At 38.0% G+C, this 27814-nt stretch overlaps 3 protein-coding genes across 5 annotated transcripts; 2 read left to right on the top strand and 1 right to left on the bottom strand.

Annotated features, from left to right (window-relative positions):
- Positions 1-1060: 1060 nt before the first annotated feature.
- Positions 1061-2012, bottom strand: LOC105008691 (C3a anaphylatoxin chemotactic receptor-like). The gene has a single exon (XM_010868046.3). It carries the CDS (start codon positions 2010-2012, stop codon positions 1089-1091), a length of 924 nt encoding a protein of 307 aa, XP_010866348.2. The 3' UTR covers positions 1061-1088.
- A 9959-nt stretch (positions 2013-11971) lies between these two features.
- On the top strand, positions 11972-20034 carry LOC105008692 (C3a anaphylatoxin chemotactic receptor-like). The gene is made up of 2 exons (XM_010868047.3): positions 11972-12057; positions 18823-20034. The coding sequence occupies exon 2, from the start codon at positions 18851-18853 to the stop codon at positions 19805-19807; it is 957 nt and encodes a 318-aa protein (XP_010866349.2). The 5' UTR covers positions 11972-12057; positions 18823-18850; the 3' UTR covers positions 19808-20034.
- A 2534-nt stretch (positions 20035-22568) lies between these two features.
- Positions 22569-26305, top strand: LOC105008693 (NAD(P)(+)--arginine ADP-ribosyltransferase 2-like). Of its 3 annotated transcripts, none has more exons than XM_010868049.4 (3): positions 22569-23416; positions 24521-24625; positions 24749-26305. In XM_010868049.4, the coding sequence occupies exons 2-3, from the start codon at positions 24548-24550 to the stop codon at positions 25487-25489; spliced, it is 819 nt and encodes a 272-aa protein (XP_010866351.1). In that variant the 5' UTR covers positions 22569-23416; positions 24521-24547; the 3' UTR covers positions 25490-26305. The 3 variants fall into 3 exon arrangements, with proteins under 3 accessions (XP_010866351.1, XP_028974251.1, XP_019899465.1); XM_029118418.2 differs by lacking the exon at positions 22569-23416 and adding an exon at positions 24203-24408 and having other exon boundaries at positions 24465-24625; XM_020043906.3 differs by lacking the exon at positions 22569-23416 and having other exon boundaries at positions 24203-24625.
- Positions 26306-27814: the final 1509 nt, after the last annotated feature.

Below are 27814 nucleotides of genomic sequence, written 5' to 3'. Positions count from 1 at the left end.
CCATGCCACGCTGCATTGCTGAAGTAATTCAGGCAAAAGGAGCCCCAACTAAGTATTGAGTGCTGTGCTGTATACTTTTCAGTTGGCCAACATTTCTAAAAATCTTTTTTTTCTTAAGTAATATTTAAATTTTCAGAGATACTGAATTTGGGATTTTCATTTGTTGTCAGTTATAATCATCACAATTAAAATAAATAAACATTTGAAATATATCAGTCTGTGTGTATTGAATGAATAAAGTTTCACTTTTTGAATGGAATTACTGACATAAATAAACTTTTTGATGATATTGTAATTATATGACCAGCACCTGTACTTGTTCTCCCCACTGTATATACAGTCAACCAGTCATGGGACCATGTCACCATTTTGAAAGTCCTCAGTATGTCTCAAGTCATAACCTTTGAGTTATAAATACTCTGTATGACCGCATTAATGAGAACTGTGTGTCCTGGATGTAAAAATACACAAAACCACCAGACCTCATTAACCATATGACAACTGATAGGATTATATTGGGGTCTTGCAACACCTTCTAACTTCTTTGAAACCACACAACATTTATGCTCTGGTTGATGGAAAACTACTTGCTGAATAAAAAATGTATACAGATCTGAGAACAAGCTAGCCCCCAAAATACACAAACCTATAAAGAGTTTTTTAATGGTAGTTTGTCTGTTTGCTTGATTAATGCAGTGTGGAAGGGAGTTTCTGTGATCATGTCTCTGTTATCTACTGTTTTACTGTGACTTCTTTAGACTTGGAGACCATGAAGAGACCACTGGATGGCTGTCTTGTAAGGTAAGTATGGATATGTGAGCTGTATGGTTTTATTATGTAGACAAATTGCATTCTTCATTACAGTAACATTTCTCATATAAGATAAAAGAAAAAATGTCAATCTCGGTTTAACCCTCAACCACTTTAAAAGCTTACTTTTTATGCAGTTATTTAAATGCAGTTAATTGGAATTTTACATGAGGCCATCAAACGATCATACATTTATAATAGAAATGTCACCAAAGTTAAGCATTGCTTAACAACACCGTGTTCCACAGCCCCTGAGTCCTTGTCATCCTCAGAGAGTTTTAGAGATGTGTGGATGTTTCATGGCTGGTGGTGGGGGGGTCTTCCTCTCCAAGGACATTCTCAATCCTACCAACTATGGACCTCTTGAGTGTTGGTGGGACGTTATTCCCCATGCAAACATACATCACTGGTCTGAGGAAACTATGGACTGTGGCTAACATTATTGCGACCAGTAGTCCAGGTATTATGACCTCTGGGATGTAAAATATGTGGTTCCAGGGTAACAGCATGAAGACATGGAAGGGCAGCCAGCAGATGATGAATATGGCGATCAGGGCAGTCATTACTCTGAGGGACTTGGAGGACACACTCCTCATTTGTCTGGTTCTCAGTCTCAGGATAGTTACAGAGTAACAGAAGAAGATGATGAGGAAGGGCACTACAAAGCCACCAATGAAGTTACTCGCTACTATCTTCTCCCTGTCTATTTCACCCACAAACATAAAACGAGTGCTGAGGGCAGAGGAAACCCAGGCCAGGATCACCACAATAGAGGCCTTGTCGATGGTACGGTTGTTCTGAGACCAGACTGGAAACACCACCCACAGACAGTGATCAACACAGATGATGACTAGGAGGAAGATGCTGCTGAACATGGGGATGAATATCAGAGCAAAAATGAAGGAACTCATGAAAAGCTCAAAGATGCAATCCACTTTTTTAAAAATGAGGATGATGTTAAACAGTGGAATTGCGACACAGAATATGAAGTCGGACACGGCCAGGCTGAGGTACCAGGTGGTGTTGACCGTCTTCTTCATCTTGAGACCAGTGATGTAGATGACCAGGCCGTTCCCAAGAACTCCAACCAGGAAGGTGACAATGTTGACCACCAGGTAAAAGATACAGAACACATCAGTGTAGCATATATTTGAGTTTATTTGAGGGAAAATGTCATGTCTGCAATATAAATAATTCTCCATTGTGTTTCTTGTATTTGACCTGTAATCCCTGTGAAGATAAGATGTTTCAGTAGTTAGGAAACTTTTTTAGATGCCTGAGTCCATCTTGTACCCAATGTCATTTACAGTAGTGAAAGTACACATGGTGTCCTCACCCCCCCACACCCCCCCACCCCTTAGTGTTGAACCCAGGACAGATAATTAGACTAACAGGGGGACTCTGCCAATGTTCCCTTGGTCCTGTATTCCAGTTTCCCAGCACCACACAACACGTTATCCTAAACGCCCCTTGGCCTTTCCTGTCACAACTACACACACCTAATCCACATTTCTAATCATTACTAGTTAATATCTGTTTCCCCTTGTGTGTTATTGTTTTCCCTGTTACGTGTATGGTAGATAATTAGACTAACAGGGGGACTCTAGAGGTCACTACACACTAAGTTGAGACAGAAGGGGATACAGCATCTTGTTACAGACTGTGAACACCCACGTCCTTGTAATAATAATAATATGAATAGTTTTTTTTGGGGGACGACTTTCAAGGACATTGTGGAATCTGAGCATTAACAATTTCAATATGAATGTATGTTTTTTTGGACATGAATGTGCCTAGATAATGAGAACAACAGAAACATCTCTGTTTAGATTGTCTCTCTGTAGGTTGCGCTCTGATAACCCCAGGAATGTTTGCATTGACCATTTGGCATGGGGGTTATTGTCTTAGAAACCTGATCTTTGCTAGGTAGACACACCCTTCAATGTATACATTTGCTTGTAACCAACATTACAGTAAGAAGAGTTTGAGTGAGATGAGATTGAGGTTGGGTAAGGAAGACCAGTTCCTTAACCTCATGAACAAGCCTATCTAATGCTGCAATAAATAATAGAATTACTCTCTCCCTTGACAACCGGGTATGCGATAATTATTTCAACCACTAAACGAAATGGCAGATTTTTTAAAACATCATGAATGAGAAAGTAATTATCCTTGTCATATCTTTATCCTGAAATACACAATATTATTATTTTTGTTTGAGACAGCTGGCATTGCTGTGTAGCCTAGCCAACTGTGTTCCATACAGTGTTGCCAAGTCTGCTTATAATATGCGTTTGGGCTTTTCGCAGGTTGTGGTTTTTTGGCCTTATTTTGAAAAATGTGGTTGACCCTATCTGCTCACAGCCTCAGGTTGGGTCGTGCACCCTGGTCTCAGGAACCTACGTAGACTATATTATGAAAATCCATGGCACCCGATTTCGTATGTGACGTTAGGTTACATTACAATGCGCCACCAAAACGTATGGTACATAACGAAATTATTAAAACGTAACATATCTTAGGAACTCTATTACAACGTATCAAATGTTACGATTATGGTTAGATCTCACAGTGCTGGGGTTCAGGTTTGTGTTTGGGTTAAGGTTAGGTATCACAGCACTGGGGTTAAGGTTAGGGTTTGAGTTAGAATTACAAAGAAAAGCAGTGGGTAGCATGCCTGTCTAAGATGCGGAAGGTCACCGGTTCAAACAATAGTAACTGCTTTTGTTTCTCCGTTCCGACTCTAATGTTATTTTACTGCACATAATATATTTCTTACGAAATCCCCTGCCTAAAATTTATGTAAAAAAGTCTACGTCATCCTTCTGAGACCAGGTTGCAACATAATATAAGTGCTGTAGTGTAATTTGCTCTACTACAAATCCCCATGTGGATCTTTCCTGCCTCCCCCACCACCATCACCCTCCACCACCACCACCGCCTCACATTGGCGAAAAATCTAGTTAGAATTCCAAACCATGTTACACATTTCAATGTTTATTTGTCAGATGAACCAAGCAACACAGCGTCATCCTGAACAATTAAATTCCTTGTGACATGGCAGCCGACAACTACGTAATGAGAGTGAAGAAGAATACAGTGGATATAAAAAGTCTACACACCCCTGTTGAAATGCCAGGTTTTTGTGATGTAAAAGAATGAGACAAAGATAAATCATGTCAGAACCTTTTCCACTTTTAATGTGACCTATAATGTGAACCATTTAATTGAAGAACAAACTGAATGATCTCCAACAATACTACATCCCCTACCAGAATTGATTAGTTATCATCAGACATTAATGGTAGTACAATTAAACTTACCGAGAACCTAAGATGATTGTTGTGCTTTTTTAAAACTGTTTGCTAAGATCTACTTGGTATCGTATGGGTCTGGGTTTGGTTTGGGCAAGAGGCGGATCAACTATAAGCAAGGTTTTGTGTGTGTGTGTGTGTGTGTGTGCACACATCTGTGCTCATGATGTTGGTCTGCAAATCTTGATATGGGTGTGTATGTATGTCATCTTGATTTTTAAGCACAAATGATTTAGATATTTCCTGGTTTTCAAAAGAAAAGCAATTTTTCTTCCATTACAATAACATCACATTTAATCAAAAATACAGTGTAGACATTGTTAATAAGTGAATTACTATTGTAGCTGGAAACGGCTGGTTTTTAATGGAATATCTACATACAGAAGCCCATTATCAGCAACCATGACTCTTGTGTTCCAGTGGCACATTTTGTTTGCTAATCCAAGTTTACCATTTTAAAAGGCAACTTGGTCATTAGAGAAATGTTTTTGCAATTATCTTAACCCAACTGAAAACGGTTACAGCCACAAAGTCCATGTTCTTCTTTTCTTATCATGCTGGCTGCTATGCTTTTTGGTCATTTTGAAACAATTACTATCAGTCCTTCCTTTTTACCACTGAAGACCGATGTGGGAAGCTTGATCATATAATCTGCATTCTCATTGAAATGGGACGATAACAGATTCAGGTTATACTTGTTGAACAATTTGTTGAAGTCTTGATTGAAATGTAAACATTTTTGTAGACCATTCTATTTATTACTTTAGGGACAAACTTTCAACAACAAAAGATAGAATTCATTTCAGGTTTATTCCAAAAAGTAATTGATGTCTTTTGAGACGGCTAGAACATTTCATTTTAAGTGAACTGGTCAAGTTATAAACCGGAAACACAGTGGAATGTAACAAAACCAGTCAGCATCTAATGTACATAACCTAAAGGTCACTTTCTTGACCTTAAACCACAGATTAAATTAAAAGGTTAAAACAATAAATTATATAGGGAAAAAATAGTTGCAGTAAATTATATAGAATAACAGTTGCTAGAAAGGTAGACTTCTATTAATTCCAGTGCAAAAACAACTCAATCAGATAATCTAATATTAATATTTATCCAGGTCTGTACAACCAGTGAACGTTACTGTTGAAGGTGTTGCCTAATCTGAATATTCAAATTAGATATTTCCCTCTCTGGGTTTTACAGATAAAATTCAAATAGAAATTCAACTTTGTTCCCCCACAAATGGCCTGTATAGTCAAGTTAACTTTTTCTTGTTCACGGGACCAATAGAAATGTGGATGACAGTTTTTCTTTATTGCTAGGAAACCTTTAATGAAACTCTGTTTAAATAATCAGCAATCACCTAAGAGATTTTATCAGCAGGACTGGATCAAGAAAGAACAAGGAAAGAGGGGTTCAGATGTGTTCTGGTGGAGTAACTCAAAGTGGAATACAAATAACTATATTTTTTGAGGAAATTCTTGTCACAGTTATAAATCGTTGTCAATCCTGGCCTTTTTCATATGAGAAGCTGAGCAGAGGGTCCAGACTAATGTCTGCATCCATAGAAATGAAGAATGACAATGAGTTAGTTACAATGCCATACCACAAGATTGAGCCTGAATGCCAAGTGTCACATCTGGAGGAAACCTTTGGTTTACTGTATGTATAAAACAGCACATATTTACAAACACAGCCAACAATTTAATATCCCTTTCAGGTAGAAATTACAATAGAAATAGAAATTGCATTATTAATTGAAATGTTTGCAGATACTGGCAGGTTTTATTTATACAGACGTTTCAGTAGAGAGGATTTTTTTTGATTAAGGCAATGAGGGTTATACATCATAAAAAAGGTCAATGTAACTGGGAAACAGCCTGAGTTCCAGATACAGTACATTCTAAACAACTCTTATCTCATTGTTTTGGGTGATAGATGCTGGGCATGAAAAGTATCTGAATAAAGCTTGTCACATTGTATGAGAGTACTAACTATCTCTGTACGAAGGACACTAGGTAGGAAATGTGATGCCCCATTGTTGATGGGTCCCACACACCCTGTCCATACCTTCTGATAGGAGTTTTCCATGAGACTGTCATAGACTCTATGAATAAACCCATGGACTTTAAGTTGGAACATACCATTGTGAGGAAGCCTGTCTTTCCCTGATGATACCCATGTATTTTAGAGGTATTCTGTTGTAAGAGGAGTGATACTTCGTTATCTTGTGCTATATGAGGTAATGTATTGCAAGCAGTTGGTATCCACTATTGAGGGGCCCCACACAACCTGATAAGTGTGTGGAGCCAGGAAACCCAAGAGGGGACACTACCAGGCCATGTAAGGTTAGGATATAGAATACACGTATTGTCAGGGAAATTTCTTTATACAATGTATTCTCACTGAATAAAGGACTGAGTCCCACTGTTTAGATAGGTAGAGGAATGTGGGGGATCTGGTATTTGCATAGGGGGCATCATTGACTGGTATCAGCTGATGAAAGGGTTATTCTTTATCTCCTTATCTGTGTAAACTCACCAGGACATCTACTGTCTGTTTGGGTTCGGTTGGAACTCTTAGAGTTGAAGAAGATATTTATGGGAGGAAGGAGAGCTGTCCTTTGTGTGATGTGTAGGTTATAATGGAACAAAGGGAATGTGTCCTGTTGAGCTGGAATGTGCAGGATTTGTCACACCCCTCTCCTGTCCTTAAATACTGTCGATTGCCTGTTTTGTGTTGAGACTATTCACTGTTACTTTGTTACCTGCGTACTCTCTACTTGCAAGTATATTAAAACTGTTTATTGCGCAATTGATTTCTCCTGTCTTACCTACCATTTTCATAGAACTGTTTTGCACTTTAGAAATTGCCATCACATTTTGGGGGCTCGTCCTCGGTTACTGATCCTGTGGTCGATTCTCCTGTCTTACCTACCATTTTCAAAGAACTGTTTTGCACTTTAAAAATTGCCATCACAGTATGTGATTGGAAGACAGACAGATATTGGAGGGGATGTGCTGGAGGATCAAAGACTGTGTTAACTTTGTAATTATTGGAGAACATGTAAGAACTATGGAAGGTCAACATTTAAAGACTCTGTTCATGGATCGTAGGTGGAGAGAAGCTAAAAGGGGAGACAATAAATGTTGGAGCTGGGAGTAGAGAAATTAACAAGACAACACAAACAGATCTGGTTCTCAGGCTAGGAAGGAGCGGTTAGAGGTCACCAGTTAAGTCATTCTGATGACTGATGACATTCCACAATCACCAAATGTAATATTTTTAATCGCATATTTACAAGGATGATAAACATTTTCTATTCCTGTATAGTTCCATTACAATCGATATTTAGGGCTAAATTTCGTTAAATGTTGACCTGAGAAATCAACAGTCACTCAACCTGACAAAACTGTTTTATTTGCATTACTGTGCCTTTATGGACTGCTGCATCTGTATGAGTACTAGGTTTCAGGTCTGCCTGCCTGATGAGGGACATCTCACACTTTCGATGAGGTTTGACACTTGTTAGCAGGATGTTATTTGTTTGGTTGCAAAAAGTGTCAGTGGGTGTCAGCTTGTAAAGTCTGATCTCAGTCATTTCTATAGATGTGAATTCCATAATAAGATCATTGTAATCTTATGATAAAGATTTTGCCAACACCACTTGTGATGAGTCAGAAAACCTTCTGCCAGTTGCTTCAACTCGAACATGACATGGAATATCTATATCTAAAAGATTAAACAGACCATGAATATCATAGATATATTATACATTCGCCTGGTTCTCTATGTGTTATAGTTTGCAACAAACTCACACTAATCATTGTCTCACACCTTCAAACTTAAGAGTGTTTCCAGGGTTACACTTTCCGATAAGGGTACATGAACTATCATTAATGAATACATTAGGTAACATGAGCGAATGATGAACAAATACATAGAGAAACGATTAATAATGATTGGCCACACATTAACCTTCTGAAGTAACACTCTAGTTTGAACCCACTTAAAGGTCTTACCATTAATCAACAATGTTCCTCTCTACTGTAATGTCTGTATAAGCACAACATGCCAATATCTGCAAACATTTCTGTTAATAATGTAATTTCTATGTATAATGTAATTTTTATCTGTAAGGGATATTAAAATGGTGACCTTTGGTTTACTGTATGTATAAAACAGACCAGTGATGGTGGTGACCTTTGGTTTACTGTATGTATAAAACAGACCAGCGATGGTGGTGACCTTTGGTTTACTGTATGTATAAAACAGACCAGTGTTGGTGGTGACCTTTGGTTTACTGTATGTATAAAACAGCACGTAGTTACAACCATGGGAAAATATAAAATATATTTTTCAGATAGAAATAGCAGCATTATAGAAATGTATGATTGGGGGGAATTGACCAGTGTTATTTTTCCTTTTGCTCATTTACAATATTTCAACTTCTCATATCATGGAAAGAATAAAATAAACTGAGATAACATTTATTTGCCGTAATTCTTAATATTGAAATACTGCCTAAAGTGTTTCTCAAACCTGCTCCTGGAGGCCCCCCTTCCCTGCAAGTTTTAGTTCTCTCCCTTCCCTAACATACCTGATGTAGCTCATGAAGGACTTGATAATAAGCTGATCATTTAAATCAGGTGTGACAGAGCAGGGATAGATCTAAAACATGCTGGGCAGGGTTGTTGTGACCAGGAACCGTGTTGAGAAACACTGGCCTAAAGGAAACCCAGAACACTGTCATGAGTGACCAGCAAACGTAAAAATAAACCTTTTACCACCTTGACATGGTGCATTCTGCCCAGTAGCCTGAAGAGGGCAGACTTTCAATGAAACAAATGAGTAATAGATTCTCAGACACTTCAGAGTGACAAGCATATAATGGGGTGGGAAATATCCAATTACATAGATGAGTAAAGGAAAATATTTAATAATTTGGGTTCCCAAAGAAATGTTTTCAAGAATAACTGTTTACTTTTATAATGTGATATCATAATTATGATTGACTGATTTGATATAATTCTTCAAGTATAAAAATAGACATAATCCACAGTTCACAGGCTCCAACTATCATAGGTGTACATAGTCCACACGATCAGAGGCAGCAGGGCAGAAAAGTGAGGTTTTGTTAGAGATGACCTATGTTCATAGATGGGTGAAATATTTGGGTCATCTTACACGACAGATGCCCTGAATATAGCTATCAAACAAGAAATAAGATCACACTATCCCTTTCAGTTTGTGAAATGGACCCATTTCCTGTCTCACTAACTTTTGAAATGTACCAAGAACTATTGGTTGTCAGAATAAGTTTTTTATTAGAGTTCATTGTTTTATTTCGGTATGTAAGATAACAGTAAATCTGGTGAACTAACCTACAGTTAATACAGTGGATATAAAGAGTCTGCACAACCCTGTTAAAATGCCCGATTCTTCTGATGTAAATGAATGAGACAAAGATAAATCATGTCAGAACCTTTTCCACCTTTAATTTGACCTATAATGTGAAAAACTCAATTGAAAAAAAAAAGAAAAAGAAAAACCTTACAATTACCTGATTTACAAATACCAAGTCCCAAATAATGTCTTGTCTAGAGAACAGTCAGCTAAGACACATACAGCACTATACCAACATATAAAAGGAAGAACTAAGGGATGTGCAGTGTTGGTTAACAGCTTCCTGTGTGACATCAGCTCAGATCAACAATCTCATTCCATGAGAACTATATTACAGTCAGGTTGGACTCTTTACTAGTGGTTGGTGCCCAGTTAGACAGCCACATTGTTTTGGACCCTGGTCCTGTGTTTGGTACATAATGAAACAATGCATATGTCTTTCACCTGGAATGAACTACTGAATATTAGGGACACATTACCAGCTGGTTTCTCATCCAATAATACACCAGTGAAAGACACTGACAGGTTGCACTTAAAGTTGAGTTTGGCTTCTGAGGAAACCAAGTTTAAGAAAAGAGCAAGTCTGAGAGGAAACCAAATATAAGAAAAGAGTTAGTCTGAGAGGAAACCAAATATAAGAAAAGAGTTAGTCTGAGAGGAAACCAAATATAAGAAAAGAGTTAGTCTGAGAGGAAACCAAATATAAGAAAAGAGTTAGTCTGAGAGGAAACCAAATATAAGAACATCTATTAGACTGTGCTAGCCTGAGTCCCAGGTATGATTGTGCTGTCTTGTCAGTTCTTACTTCTGAGTTTGGTGTGATGATGGCATAGAAGATTGCTAGACTGCACCTACAGATCAAGGACTCAGGCTAGGAAAATGTTTAACAGCTTTCAATGATCACCACTAAAGTCTCTGAGAATTACATACAAATTAAAAAATGTGGCCTTTCTTCTGAAATGTTTTGATGAACAACTGAGAATGTATATTGAGTTTAATTCAGCTTGATTTGGTCACTTAAAACATTGTTTTTTAAGCTGTTTCTAAGAACCAGCAAAAACTAATTTCCAGTCACTCAACCTGAGAGTCTGTGACCACGACAACTGAATGAACACCAGTTGTGGTTGACTTGGGGTTGAGATGCAGCAGAAAAACAAAAATCATCATACAAAAGGCTGTGTACGTGCTCATACAGGGGTGATGATCATTGTGACTCTCTGCACCTTTAATCTGGTTCTTCAGTGTGTTGACAGGTTTTCTGTTTGTATCTGCTTGTGAAGACGTCTCTGCTTGGATTAAGGAGATCAGGGCAGACAGTAAAAAACATTAGACCAGGAAGAGAATATTACACTACTACCTCTGTCATTGTCAACTCTGATAAATACAACTATAAAGCCATAAGGATCTGATGATTATCCTGCTACAATGGTGTTAATAGATGAACTGTAAATATGTCTAGAACCATTTCCAGTGTATTTAATAACAGGTCGACCCTCACAATCTGATCCTCCACTCTTCTATACACTGAAAGGAAGTGAATTGGGGTTTGCACTACTCAACCTGATTATAATGGTTTTACACTTTCAAGGCAGAGACTGTGGGAACAGGGTTTATGGTTGTCTGCTTGTAAGTAGGCCAGTGTACCGTCTGACCAAAAACAGGGTTTGAGACACCCAGGTTGATAGCAAACACACACTAACTGCATCACACTGCACACTTTGGATGTGGATAAGGTCAATAATCAGACCAGGGTACCTACTGAGATGCCTAGTGACTTAACATCTTACTAGCTCACTAAAATACTATTCAGTATAATAATATTCAGCAATTAATATCAGCAGAGACACATTTTTTTGTGTTAATACAGCCTCTTTTGTGTTAAGATGACGTGTGTATGTACTACAATTAATATCAGCGAAACATGTTAAGACAACAATGTACGTCCTCCACATGACATGAACACGTTAAGACAACAATGTATGTCCTCCACATGACATGAACACGTTAAGACAACAATGTATGTCCTCCACATGACATGAACACGTTAAGACAACAATGTATGTCCTCCACATGACATGAACACGTTAAGACAACAATGTATGTCCTCCACACGACTTGAACACGTGAAGACAACAATGTATGTCCTCCACATGACATGAACATGTTAAGACAACAATGTATGTCCTCCACACGACTTGAACACGTGAAGACAACAATGTATGTCCTCCACATGACATGAACATGTTAAGACAACAATGTATGTCCTCCACACGACATAAAGACAATAAGACAATGGGTGTATGTTCTGCTTATTTCTGGTTAGCACTTGACTCACCACAATTATATCCGTCTCACATCTTCCAGGGGGTTGCCCCTTTCTAGAAAATGTGGGGGATGGGAACAGGGCATGTGGTTGTGTTTGCTTATAATCAGATCTCTGCCCAGGTGTAAGTAGATCTTTGAAGACTGTTTGCGATATTGAAGCCTTGGAGGACAACTAAATACAACAATATAATCCTTGCCTCTGGTAAGTTCAACATTAAAACCACTATATTATATATTAATTATTCCACAATTGGATGGTGACATTGAAATCAATTTTATCAATTTCTAAAAATAAAATATTAACACAATATTATGTTACGCTCTTAAAATCATGATTGCCAGTACATTCATAATCCCAAACAGCAGATAGTTTGGATTGATATGCAATCAGTTATGCTGTTGACGGTGATATTTGGTGATTGGTTTGGTCCACCCTAGGTTTTGTTGTCCTACAAGGGAAGTCAGGTGGAAAGACATCCTAACCGTTGCTTTGCTGTATGTCTTCCATACTTGGACTATGGGAGTAGATTTAAGTCATGTTTTGCAGAGGGGTCAAATACTTATTTCACTCACCCTTGGTAGCCTATGGGGCTTTCGGCCGGATTTCACTACTGGGACATTTTGGGTCCTAGATTCATTTCTGTAACAGATACAACCTATTATGATGTATCCTTTTAATAGCAACCCCTCTGGCTACAATAAAAACACATAAAAACAGACTTCTGGGTCACTATTTATAAAACCCATCAGTTTGAAAGGCAAAAAAATTGTTTTCGGAAAACATTTCTGCCATTCAGCATCAAGATTTTTTTTTTTAAAGCATTATGAGATTTTGTGTCAATGGTATTTCCTCATACTTTCATGCCTTTACTATCAAATTACACTTTAATTGGGTTGAAAATAATGAAATAATTATATAATAGAAGGTAAAACATATAAAACGGTTCCTTTACGTGTAATGACACAAAAAAAAAAGCACTAGATCGCTAGTTACGTTTGGACTTATATATTTTATAAACTCAGAAAAATTACCAACTTCTTCCCAAAAACTCAAGAACATCCCCATACTATTTTGACTAAATATTTATTTTTATATCTTATATATAATACAAACAATGTTTTATGGTTCAAAACATCATATATAGTGATGTACGCGCTTGTTATATTCATAGTAGTGGACAAATGAGCCTTTCTAAGATGAATAGGCAATGTCGTTGCCTGGTGAAAAGTTCTCATAGCAACCCAAACTATACAACTATACAACCCATATTATACACGGAAAACCCCAATTATACACGGAACGCTTCAGGAAAGTGGCTACAAATAATATACCATTGGAATTGGACGATTATGGCGAATCTATTTTTCGAAGTATTTATGCAAATGAGCACTGTCCGCGATATCGCGGACGTCGACCATGTTAAAATACAAATCAATTTAGAAAATTTTTGACACACGTTTTTCTGGATTATTTTGTTGTTACTCTGTCTCTCACTGTTCAAATAAACCTACCATTAAAATTATAGACTGATCATTTCTTTGTCTGTGGGCAAACATACATAATCAGCAGGGGATCAAATATTTTTTTTCCCTCACTGTACCTATACCAGAATATACTGTATTAATTGATGCCTGAACTTTAAGCTCAGGACCAAGTATGATCAGTTACTATAAGAATGTACTTCTTATAGTAACTCTTCACACTACGGTTGCACTTCATCCTCAAGTTTATTTAAAACCATGTGATATTTCTCTGTATCACTGTGGCCACTGTATTTCTGTTACCGTATTTGAATGAATACTATTATCGATTTCTGAAGATTTAGCAAATATCTTGACTGCATTAAATGTATTATTAAATTGTTCAACATTTAGGTAGTATTGTGTACATTTGGGTATTGTTGTGTTTATTTGTTTTATTTTGTGTTCTTTTGGGTACTTTGTGTATTATTGTGTCCATGTGGGAATTTAGGGGTTCCTCTGGTTATTACTGTGTTATTCTGTGTTCTATGCGTATTTTTGTTGTTGTTTGTGTTCATTCGGGGTAGTTTTTTGTTCTTTTGTGTTGTTTTGAGTACCTTAAGTGTCCTTTTATATATATTATGATCTTTTGGTTACTTCTGTGTTCTTTTGGGTTCTTTTGGGTAGTTTGGGTTAAATAATTTATCTTTTTTTATCCTCAGAACCCTTCTTGGTCATTACTTGACTTGGGACTTAGCTGTTCTGCTCTTCACTGGTACCTCATTTCTGGATAGCAGAATAAAATGTCTTCATTCATCATAATTCCACGTTGTTTACCCACCACAAAATCTGAACACATTCTAAATCCCACATTTGATGAATTGCGATTAACTACAGTGTCACGGTTGTGGTTGTGGTAGGACAGAGGCGCAGAGTCAAAATGGTGGAAGTAATCCATGGTTTTAATCCAAAAGGAAACAAAACAATAGCAGCAACCAGTGACTTAGGGCATTCAGTACAAAACAAAACCCAAATGAACCACACTGGGTGTGGCCACACATAAAACATAAATAGGGTCCCCAATTGGAGGCAACGATCTACACCTACCTCCAATTGGGGAGACGAAAAAGGATTAAAGGTGGCTAAAGGCACCACCCTCTGTCCTGTCCTGACTTTGGCCCCAGCCGGGGAATTATGGCCCAGGCGGCGCCCTCTCCAGGCGGAGGCTCTCCAGTGAGCCTCCACCTGTCCGGGTGTCGTCCCCCCGCCCTCCCCCCTGGGTTGCTCCCAGTCTTGCGGCCGGGAGCCCACGCCTTGAAGGGGGGTATTGTCATGCCCTGGCTATGCCTCTTGCCATCTCTGCGCTGGGCTGGGGCCATAGTCAGGACAGGACTGGAGGTGGTGCCCTTAATACCAGTTTCATTAAAGGTTTCCTAGCAATAGAGAAAAACTGTCATCCACATTTCTATTTGCCCTGTGAACCACAAGAAAAAGGTAACTTGACTAAACAGGCCATTTGTGGGAGACCAAAGTTGACATTTCATTAGAGTTTTATCTGCCCAGAGAGGGAAATATCTAATTTGAATATTCAGATTAGGCAACACCTTCAATAGTAACTTTGACTGGTTGTACAGACCTGTATACATTTGAATGTTATATTATCTGATTGAGTATGCTGTTGCACTGTAACGAATAGAAAGTCTACCTTTCACCCCAGGCAAGTTAAAACAATTGTTTGTTTAATTGATTAAAACTAGTATTTGGATCGAAGTCTGTTATTCTATAAAAAAAACTGTAACTGTTTTTGCAGGACTGCGTAAGCATAGCCGGTCAAGAAGAGCGAATGTTCTGAGTGAGTGACTGACTGACTGTCTACCCCTTGTTAAATAACGCAGTGGTTAGAGAAGCAAATCTGTAAATTATAGGTCCCGAGTTCGTATCTCCTCACAGTCAAAACGAAGTATGCTTTATGAATTATTGCTTATAGACAAAAACTTTGATCGCTGTAACCTTCAGTATCTGCATTATAGTAAGCCAGAAATAAAACTGTTTACAGTCATATTGCCCTTGTTTCTGGCATGGAAAAGTCCATCTTCAGTCTTGCTAGCAATTGCTCAATTCTCATGACTATTCCTAGTAAGTTAGTAGATACCAGTAAGCCTATTACTGGCTAATAAGCTGTTGAAACGGCCAGTGGCAAAAGCCATACAGTTCATAGATGGTATTTGTGAAGGTAAACTTAATAAGAAACGTTAGTTAGTTTAACACAATGCTCAGTGGTGTCTAGCAACTGATGAAGCATGTTGTGCCGTAGCGTTGTGGTTAAATACACTGCCTCTCGCGTGGAAGACTTGAGTTTGAATCTAGTGAGAACCACAGCATTTAGTCATTTTATTTGCAGTCCGCAATAAAACTGTTTACGGTTATATTGCGACTATTTCTTGTGGATTTTCGAAGTACGCACCCAGGCATGCTTTTTGGGTTAGGATAGACAGACACTTAGCTGGCTACAACATTCAGGGTATGCCTAAACTAAAACTGTTTACGGTTATACAGTATTGCGACTATTTCTGGTTGATTCCACACATTTTATCGTCACCTTTATTGATAGTTATTTTGTATCAATGTAATTCACAAGTGAAAGAGAATAGTACGTTGGTATGCCATGAAATGAAATAGCTTTAGCTGTATTAAGTTCAGTCTAGTTAGAAATTGCTCAATTCTTACGACTATTCCAGTAAGTTAGTAGATACTGGTAAAGCATATTAATGGCTAATACACTGTTAAAACAGCCAGCGGCAAACGCCATACAGTTCATAGACGCTTGTGGTGGAGGTAAAATTTGTATGAAACGTGAGTCAGTTTAACCCCATGCTTAATGGTGTCCAGCCAATGGGTAAGTCTGTAGTGCCTTGGCATAGTGGTTAAAGACAGTGCCTCTCACGCAGGGGACCCAGCTTTAAACCAGTGTGGGCAGATGAAGAAAAACTGAGAATAAACATGTGAGTTGGGAGAAATTATTTTTTAACTAAATTTGTGGCCTAATAATTCTGCACACCAATTGTTGCCTAATAATTCTGCATTCTTATGTATTCCCCCGAGAAAGATCAAAACAAACATTTCCTTTTATTGTAAAAAGGAAGGACTGATAGTAATTCAAAATTACCTTGATGCACCACAGTAACAGGCAGATAAGAGAAGAGGAACATGGTTTTTGTGGCTGTAACAGTTTTCAGTGGTGTTAAGATCATTGCAAAAAGTTTCTCTAATGACAAAGTTGCCTTTTAAAATGGTAAACTTGGATTAACAAAAACAATGTGCATCTGGAACACAGAAGTGATGGTTGCTGATAATGGGCTTCTGTATGTAGGTATTCCATAAAAAAAAATCTGCTATTTCCAGCTACAATAGTCATTCACATCATTAACAATGTCCACACTGTTTTTTACGATAAATTTGATATTATTGTAATGGACAAAATATTAGCTTTTCTTGTGAAAAACAGGAAATATCTAGCTCATTTGTGCATAGAAACACAGAGATGACATTCATACATATCTAGATTTGCAGACCTAAATCACACACACACACACACACACACACACGTGCACAAACACAAACACACAGAAACCCTTGCTTATAGTTGATCCGCCTCTTGCACAAACCCAATCCAGCCCCAAACGAAACTAAGTACATATTTGCTGACAGTTTTCAAATGGAATTTCTGAACTAGAACAAATAACAACTATCATCTTAGAGCCTGGTAAGTTTAATGGTACAACCATTATTGTCTGATGATGACTAATCAATTGTGGTAGGAGATTAAGTATTGTTGGAAATCATTGAACATACCATAATACCAAAGCTGTAGGAAATATTTTCCTGTGGAATTCATACAGTAGCTAGTCATGATGTGGTAAATTTGAAAGAGGTGTTATGCCAATTACTGATTAAAATACAATTGACACTATATACAGTTCACAATTAATTGAGGCCTTGTTGAAGGAAGATGATTTCCCAAAAATGTAAAATGACTTCAAAAATATTTTGACAAGATGCCCCCATCCAACCAAAGTGATAAGCGCCAGTAGAGGTGTGAAGTTTGATTAAAGTGGGAATGTAATAATATCTAGGTTATAGTTGGGATTTTTAAACTGGTAGGTTTGGAGTTCCTCTGTTTTGCATAAAGGGATCAGTATTCCAATATTCATCATTGTACTGTACAGGTTATGGATCAAACTTTACAGTGACAAGTGTCTCTCCTGATAATGTGTTGATACAGGAATATGTGTGAGTTCTCCTGTTTTTAGTTTTCATTGTTTGGCCATGGTTGAGTGATGTAAATTATACGTAGTGATCACACCTGTGTGTGGTTTGGTGAGGAATAATATACATATATATATATATATATATATATATATATATATATATATATATATATATATATATATATATATATATATATATATATATATTAATGGATAATTATTTAGTGATTCTCCTAGCACATGCAAAGAGGTACTGTAGTATGTACAGTTGTTTATCTTATACATTAGACTTGGACTACGTTGACAACTGTTGGTATGAACATTTTGTGACAAATGTACACATTTCATACGGCAAAAATTGTATTACTTAGAAATATAAAGCCAATGCATTCCTTCTATAATAGGTTGTCTGTTTTTAGTCTAATTCAATTTAGTGTAATTGTCTATGCTATATTTTCTCTGTACTAGAACAAATGTATGTTACTTGAACTACAAATTTATGTTACTGACTGAACATGCCTGAACTTAAGATTTTGATCAGGATATTGAGATCTATGATGAACATTTTCAGTATTTCATAATTGCATAACGGATACTTAAAGGACATGTACTTGTAATGTATGGGCAGTTGATGAGGGAGTAGCAACTCGCCAGACCTTGTCTGACGTTATGGTGACCTTATGGCCCCTAGTCCAATTCATGTTTCAAAGGCCTGGTGAACTTATGTTCAAAAAGTATATAGAAGAAAGGAACACCAGTGTAAATCAATGACACCTCTCAACACATCAAACAAATCAATTGCCTGCTTGGGCAGTAATCCAAAATGTGTTCATCAGATTATTGTTACTTTTTTCTTTTTAATTGCTTGGTACTATTTTCCCAAGTATGTCCTAATATTTCATAACCTCTAATACAAAAACACATGAGATCATCAAAAAATACATTTTTCCTAATTCACATTTTACAGGTATTTGATTACAAAACACAAACTCAAAAAAATTTGTGTTCCATCTAGAAAGACGTTTCATATAAAATACATGCAGAACTTTTGATACTGAGACGTTTCGCTAGTATGCAGAACTGGTTACAACGCCCGAAAACTTTTATCCAGTGCATGTTTGTTTGGGTTTGAAGAAAGGACACCATGTGTACTTTCACTACTGTAAATGACATTGGGTACAAGATGGACTCAGACATCTAAACAGTTTCCTAACTACTGAAACATCTGATCTTCACAGGGATTACAGGTCAAATACACGAAACACAATGGAGGATTATGAGGATCACACGGAGGAGAGTTACATCTATTACCCACGGGCAGTGGAGCATTATGACTATTACAGAACTGCAATGGAGGATTATGATTATTACAGACATGACAATTTCCCTCTCATAAACCACAATATATGCATTACTGATGGATTCTGTATCTTCTACCTGGTGGTAAACATTGTCACCTTCCTGGTTGGGGTTCTTGGGAACGGCCTAGTCATCTGGATCACTGGTTTCAAGATGAAGAAGACGGTCAACACCACCTGGTACCTCAGCCTGGCCATGTCAGACTTCATATTCTGTGTCACCTATTTACCGGTTTACATCGTCCACTTTTTTGATATGGTGTACTTCACCTTTGCTCTGATATTCATCACCATGTTCAGCAGCGTCTTCCTCCTGGTCATCATCAGTGTTGATTGCTGTGTGTCGGTGGTGTTTCCAGTCTGGTCTCAGACCAACCGTACCATCGGCAAAGCCTCTTTTGTGGTGGTCCTGACCTGGGTTTCATCTGTTGCCCTCAGTACACGCTATATGTTTGCGGGTGAAATAGACATTGCGAAGATAATCTTGAGTCACTTCATTGGTGGCTTTGTAGTGCCCTTCCTCATCATCTTCTTCTGTTATTCTGTAATTATCCCGAGACTGAGAACGAGACAAATGATAAGTGTGTCCTCCAAGTCCCTCAGAGTAATGACTGCCCTGATAGCAATGCTCTTCATCTTCTGGCTACCCATCTATTTCATCATTCTGTTTCAAGGCATTGTTTTAGACCAGGACATAAGAACTGGACTTATGGTGGGAGTAATATTAGCCACAGTCCCCAGTTTCCTCAGACCAGTGTTGTATGTTTGCATGGGGAATAATGTCCCACCGACACTCAAGAGGTCCATAGTTGGTAGGATTGAGAATGTCCTTGGAGAGGAAGACCCCCCACACCACCAGCCATGAAACATCCACACATCTCTAAAACTCTCTGAGGATGACAAGGACTCTGGGGCTGTGGAACACAGTGTTGTTAAGCAATGGATAACTTTTTCTACATTTTATTATAAATGTATGTTCTTTTGATGGCCTGCATTTAAATAACTGCACAACAAGTAGTTTCTTTTTTAGCCAAAATTATAAATATTACTGTAATGAAGAATGCATATTGTCTGTGTAATTAAAATATACAGCTTGCATATCCACGTTTACCCTACAAGACCGCATTTCATGGTCTCTTCATGGTCTCCAAATCTTAAAATGAGACATGATCACATTCAAATCTGTTCAACCCTGCATTAATCACGCAAACAAATGACCGTTAAAAGACAGTCGTGTGGTGTGATATATTTGCAGTTTATAATGCAGCCATTTTAACCTATGGTCTGTTTCTTTTTTCTTTTTGTTTGGGTATTAGTTAGCAAGATGGTTCACAAACAGGAAGGTCACAGTTCTCAGTGCCCTCATACAGATTATTTTTGTCTAGTGTACTGGCAGTGTACTAGAAACAGGAAATACACATAAACTTTGACTTGATGAATTGAACCACAACATTGTCTTTATTCTAAACTTGACTCGAATGTTATGACTTGAGACATGTGAAGTTTCAAAATGGTTACTTTGTCCCATGTCTGGTTGACTGTATATATAAACAAAAATGTGCTTCAATGCAATACACAGGTGACATCTATACTGGAAGTTTCTCCTGCTTGAGCTGAATGTTACAAATCTTGTTAATCATCAAAGACGTTTTCATGGGATTCTGGTTGCTAAAGCCAAAACAGTGTTAGAATTTTGTGGAAGGCGTTTAGCAGATAATCTTATCCAGAGGACTGTAGTTACAGTTGGTTAAAGCTGTATGATCCCAGGTTCCACAATATAATGTATTGAATGTACTGTACTGTAAATCCAAACTAACCAGCGGACTCCACAACAAAGTAAAAGTTCTGAATCCTTAAACTCCTCGCAATTTTTCTTGTCTCATGCTCTCGGTCTCCTGAAAAAGAAAGACTGATGCAAGTTGAAATACCTGTTATTCTCTGTCTGTGGTGAAATTTACAGTAAATAATGTTTTGCATATCTTTTTAGGAGTTGGACTGTAGCATGAATAAAGCTTCACTCCACACAGTTACAGCAGTACAATGCGTATCGATGACCACCACTGAGAAGTGATTATATTGTATTCTCCACAATCACCAAAAGGGGGCGGAATGTCACAAACGAATGAGTTTTCAGGCCCCACAATCTCTCCAGCTGCGTCATCACCAACCCTGTTCCTCAAATGAAAGTCATGCCTGTATACGGTTCTATGTCACTAACATTTAATCTAACTATGTTTACATTCACTGAAGAATAATTACTTCAATTCTTTCCATCACCCTTCCTGTTTAGGTCAGGAGGCTTCATGTTCAGGAACACCCAGGATCGTATTGGACACTTATGCACAGGGCCATGGCTTGGAATCCTGGGCCCCCTGAAAATATATATGCCCGGGCCCCTTCACTTACAGATTATATTGACAATATTACAATCAGGTGGCCCTGCCAAGCCATGGGCCCTTTGAATCATATCCTCCTTTACCGGTGTCAGCTACGGCCATGCTCATGCATAACACATAAAGATATCCAGTAGTAAATGATTAAACATACCATTGAACAGAGACCTTAACCAGCTTGACATGGTGCATTCTGCCCAGCAGCCTGAAGAGGGCAGACTTTCACTAAAACAGGTAAGGGAGAGATTCTCAGACACTTTTCAGTGACAGGTGTTCAATGGGGTGGAAGAAATATTATGTTTTGACTGATTTTATATAATTCTTCAAACCTTATATAAAGAAACCTCGATAAGTGGATTTTGTTATCAAACAAGAAATTAAGTCGAAATATATGTTTGTGATATGGACACGTTTCATGTCTTTTGAAAATTACCAAGTACTATTGGTTGTCAGAATTAGTTTTTTATTATAGTACATTGTTATTTAGGTAGGCACTAAGGCAACAGTGAATCTGGTGAACTAACATACAGTAAATAGTACCCAAATAATGTCTTGTCTAGAGAACAGTCAACTAAGACACATACAGCACTATACCAACATATAAAAGGAAGAACTAAGGGATGTGCAGTGTTGGTTAACAGCTTCCTGTGTGACATCAGCTCAGATCAACAATCTCATTCCATGACAACTATATTACAGTCAGGTTGGACTCTTTACTAGTGCTTGGTGCCCAGTTAGACAGCCACATTGTTTTGGACCCTGGTCCTGTGTTTGGTACATAATGAAACAATGCATATGTCTTTCACCTGGAATGAACTACTGAATATTAGGGACACATTACCAGCTGGTTTCTCATCCAATAATACACCAGTGAAGGACACTGACTGGTTGCACTTAAAGTTGAGTTTGGCTTCTGAGGATACCAAGTATAAGAACTGTGCTAGCCTGAGTCCCAGGTATGATTGTGCTGTCTTGTCATTTCTTACTTCTGAGTTTGGTGTGACAATGGCATAGAAGTTTGCAAGACTGCACCTACAGATAAAGGACTCAGGGTAGGAACATTTCTAACAGCTGTCAATGATCACCACTAAAGTCTCTCTGATGACTTATATCCACATTTAAAAATGTTGTCTATTTTCTGAAATGTTTTAATGAACAACTGAGAATGTATATTTTGTTTAATTCAGCTTAGGATACTATATTTGGTCACTTAAAACATTGTTTTAAAAGCTGTTTCTAAGAAAAAAAAAAAAAAATTCCAGTCACTCAACCTGAGAGTCTGTAACCTGAGAGAATGACCACCAGCTGTGGCTGATTTGGTATCGAGATGCAGCAGAAAGACAAAAGAGGGAGCGTCATTTTTGGTTGAAATGTTTCCATGTGGTGAACCATTGTAAGGCTGTGTACGTGTTCATACAGGGGTGATGATCATTGTGACTTTCTGCACCTTTAATCTGGTTCTTCAGTGTGTTGACAGGTTTTCTGTTTATATCTGCTTGTAAAGACGTCTCTGCTTGGATTAATAAGATCAGGGCAGACAGTGAAAAACATTAGACCAGGAAGAGAACAATACACTACAACCTCTGTCATTCTCAAGTCTGATAAATACAACTATAAAGCCATAAGGATCTGATGATGATTCTGCTACAATGGTGTTAATAGATAAACTCTGTAAATATGTCTAGAACCATTTCCAGGACTCCCACCATGGCCAGATTCCCGGGTCCTGCTCTGTTCAACCACATCCTGATGATCAACTGTCAGTTTCTGCATTATTCCTCTGGTATTGACTGTATGGGAACAGACGTGACTAAATTAATATATTTCTATTTTTCTGTTAGTTCAATCAATCAAGTGTATTTATAAAGCCCTTTCTACATCAACAGTTGTCACAAATTGGTTTTAGTTGTGGTTAGCCCTTGACTCAGTGGGGCCTGGCCTTTGGGGTGTGAGAACAGAGTCTGTTGTCATGTCTGCTTGTAATGAAACCTCTGGCCAGGTATAAGTAGATCTTTGCAGACTGTTTGTGAATCAGAAGTCCTGGAGGAGAACAAAACACAAGAATATCATCCTTAAGTCAGGTAAGTACAACTCTAAAACCATTGTTATCTGATGATGGTAATACTGCTTTAATGGTGTTTATAGATAATGTAAAATGTTACATGATTGACAATATACAGTTGTGCTCAAAAGTTTGCATACCCTTGGAGAACTGATAATATATGTACCATTTGTAAAGAAAACATGCTCAGTGAGCAGGCAAAACACGTATTTTATTGTTGATGGGATTCATATTCAACTGTAGGTCATAACAGAATAGCCCAATCATAAAACAAAACATGGCCAAAAAAAAAAAAAAAGAACTGACCCCTATTCAAAAGTCTCCATACCCTTAGTTCTTAATACTGTGTATTGGCCCCTTTAGCATCATTGACAGCGTGCAGTCATTTGTAATAGTTGTCTATGAAGCCCCATATTATTGCAGGTGTTATCTGCACATGGGACACTCTTGGACTTTCCAGCATGACAATGACCCAAAGCAAAGGCAGAGTAGACCCTTCTCCAAACATAACGCACATGGTTGTTACCATAAAGCTCTATTTTTGTCTTGTCACTCCAAATGACAGTGTGCCAGAAACTGTGAGGCGTGTCAAGGTGTTGTCGGGCATATTGTAACTGGCCTTTTTTTTTTCATATTGTAAAGGCTTCTTTCTGGCAACTCAACCATGCAGCTCATTTTTGTTCAAGTGTCGTTGTATTGTGCTCCTTGAAACAACTGCAATGTGTTTTTCCAGACCAGCCTGTATTTCTCCTGTGGTTACTTGTGGATTTTCTTTGTATCCTGAACAATTCTTCTGACAGTTTTGGCTGAAATCTTTCTTGGTCTACCTGACCTTGGCATGGTCTCACAATATCCCTACATTTTCCACTTCTGATTGAACAGTACTGACTGGCATTTGCAAGGCTTTCGATATGCTAAGAACATCTCCTAGCCATGGTATATTGGCTATATATTGGCACATCAATGAAAGTGTTGATAGTGATTATTTGGGTTTGGTTCATTCCCCTCTAGGTTGATTGATTGGTTCATTCCCCTCTAGGTTGATTGATTGGTTCATTCCCCTCTAGGTTGATTGATTGGTTCATTCCCCTCTAGGTTGATTGATTGGTTCATTCCCCTCTAGGTTTTGTCCACAGGTGGTGTAGAAGTCATGTGGAGAGACACCATCCTAACTGTTGCTGTGTTGTATTTCTTCCATACTTGGACTTTGGGTGTGGACTCAAAGACGGTAAAATGGTTTCTGAGTCTGTGTCGTAAAGCTACAGTACAAAAGAGATTAAAGCTTGCTGTTATGGAATTGTATTCCTTATTGTATAATTGATGTATTATTTTTTCTTTTAATTCTCTGAAGGTGCATTTCAGTCCACCTGGTCTAAATCCCAGCATACCTTTAGACATGGTCCCTGACTCCGTTGATGACATGTACGAAGGCTGCACTGAACCAATGTACACGGAAGTGGAGAAGAAATATCTTCCTCGTGAAAAGAAAAATGAGCCCTTTAAAAAAGCCTGGAGTTCAGCAGAACTTTGTGCAAAAAATGTGAAGGACCGATTTAAAAAAAAAACAACACATTTTGATAGTGCTGAACTTACACATGATCATATCAAAGCTATTTGTGTTTACACAAAAGGATATACTCCAATCTATGCAGAATTTAATGAGGCAGTCCGCACCAATAAAACAGTGTACAAAACCACCTTTAAGTTCCACTCACTGCATTTCCTCCTGACTGATGCTCTCCGCCTACTGAAACTAAAGCAACCTAACTGTCACACAACATACAGAAGATCCAAATCGGCTTTTGAGGGTAAGGTCAACCAAATAATCAGATTTGGCTACTTTGCCTCCAGCTCTCTCAGCAAGGAAATGACACATTTTGGAAGAGTCTCCTGCTTTAAAATAACCACATGTTCAGGAGCTTTCCTCAAGTCCTACCCAGTGATGGGAGACAAAGAGCAGGAGGTGTTGATTCCTCCCTTTGAGATGTTTAAAATTATCAAAAAGGAAAAACCAAATTTTCTGAATTGTAATGTTCTCTACATATTAAAGAGTATAGGCAGGTGGAGTGATCTGAATTGTAAAAATGTTTAGACATGCAGTTTTAAAAACTAACTCAGTGAACTTCAGACATTTAAATGAAACTGTTTATGTTGCTTAAGCTTGCAGTAGAATCATCTCTTTTAGTCAGACCTTCATAGGGTTTCACAGACAAATGTAGTTTCCTGTGAACCACATGAGAAACACAACTAATATTTCCACTAAGCACAAATCAACAATCTGTCTAAACATTTAATCTGGGACAGAAAGCTTTAGAAAGCTAAATTAATATTAATGTGTGAGTCCCAGGGAAGGACACATGATGTGAACAAAGACTTATACAGACACCACTTCAGTAACAACGTTGTTTATTTGTTAAATGTTTTATTGAATCTTTATTGAACCTCTATTTTACCAGGTAGGCCAATTGAGAACAGATTCTCATTTGCAATGGCGACTTGGCCAAGACGAAGTGCAATTTGGCTTGATTGAGTTTGCATGTTGCCCCAACAGAATAAAATACAGAAAGTGGAAACCCCCCCCACCTTACACTTCAGGCAGGCCAAAGCAATTTCTCAAGTATTTAAAAGATTTCAAAAGCAAAATTGAACCTAGGTTGTCTACATCATTTACTGTAACTAAAGTATGATGACCAGTGTATTTGTTGTAACTATATTGACCATTGTATTTCTTAGTAACTACATGGCCTACATGGGAAAATATACTCTGTGTATTTAGAGTGAATAGTTTTATCCTATATGTTGAAAACCTTGAATGTATTTTCAAAGAAGCATCACACAAAACACGCTCTACTCACTCTCTCCTCTGTTCACTCTCTACTCACTCTCTCCTCTGTTCACTCTCTACTCACTCTCTCCTCTGTTCACTCTCTCCTCTGTTCACTCTCTACTCACTCTCTGTTCACTCTCTACTCACTCTCTCCTCTGTTCACTCTCTACTCATTCTCTCCTCTGTTCACTCTCTACTCACTCTCTCCTCTGTTCACTCTCTACTCTCTTCTCTACTAACTCTGGTACAGTAGCTGATGGTTGTCATTAATAAAATCCACAATAAATTCAGTCAGTGGACCACAAACAATAGATGTTGCATGTTATTATGTACCACGATAATGGCAATTGATTACCATGTCTTTAGTGCTAAATGAATTTCATCCCATGTTTTTTTTGTTTTATATAGAGCTTTAAACGCCTTTCCACATTTGTCTTGCTGGTCATTTCAAATAATGTATCTGCAAAATATGTATTTCCTTGCATATGCTTGAATTAAGCATTTTAAAGGAGATTTCAGACCCCCCCACCACCAGCCATGAAACATCCACACATCTCTAAAAAAAACTCTCTGACTGAGGAAAGACTGATGCAAGTTAAAATACCTGTTATTCTCTATGTAATGTACAGCCAATTATGTTTTAGGAGATGGACTGTATTATGAATAAAACTTCAGTTCACATGGTCATAGGCGCCGATACCGTGGGTGCTCTGGGGCTCAGGCACCCACGGAAAATAGCGAGCACCCACGAAAATACAGAGCACGAGCCCCCACGTGTGCCAGACCGCCAGTAGGCTACATTCATTTAAAATTAAACTTGCCGTTGGTGATATGTAAAGCGTCTGTCACACTGTGATTGGTTATGTCGATGTTAGTGACAGCGACATAACCAGTCGCCCGCTCCGGGTGCTCCCTATCCACCAATCACAGCGTTTCTCAGATGAAAAAATGCCACTATCAAAAACTCGTATCAGAAATTAGGGAGAAACTCCCAGAAACTATATGAGTCGTTTTTTTTAATCGATATTTAGATAATAGCGCAAAACATTAATTTCCCACTAACTGATCGCGGTTAGGCCTACGTGTCAGTTAAACTTTTCATCTCCAATCCTGTATTTGTGATAAGTGGTACATTTTGAAAGATCTACTTTACGGCTTTATTAATAAGTAAATGAATAGGTGTGCATAGTGCGTTTATATAGGTATATATAGGTGTGTATATATAGGTATATATAGGTGTGTATATATAGGTATATATAGGTGTGTGTGTGTGTATATATATATATAAATGGCGTGCGCCTATGAGCACCCACGGAGGAAAACATAAATCGGCGCCTATGCACACGGTTATTAATGTGTTTTAATGACCATGACTGAGAAGTGATTTCATTGTATTCTCCACATTTACCAGAAGGGGGCAGTATTTTACAAATGAACAGGACCCTCGATCTCTCCACCTGAGTGATCACCAACCCTGTTATTTAAGTGAAAGTCATGCTTGGATTGATTCCTATTTGACTTACATTAAACCTAACTATGTGTACGTTTCCTATCGAATAATTACTTAAAGTCAGGAGGCTTAATTTTCAG

Source organism: Esox lucius, chromosome 25, assembly GCF_011004845.1.
Source record: "Esox lucius isolate fEsoLuc1 chromosome 25, fEsoLuc1.pri, whole genome shotgun sequence".
Taxonomy (NCBI): Eukaryota; Metazoa; Chordata; class Actinopteri; order Esociformes; family Esocidae; genus Esox; species Esox lucius.
The sequence above is the reverse complement of the archived record's forward strand: the minus strand, read 5'-3'. Positions and strand labels throughout refer to the sequence as shown.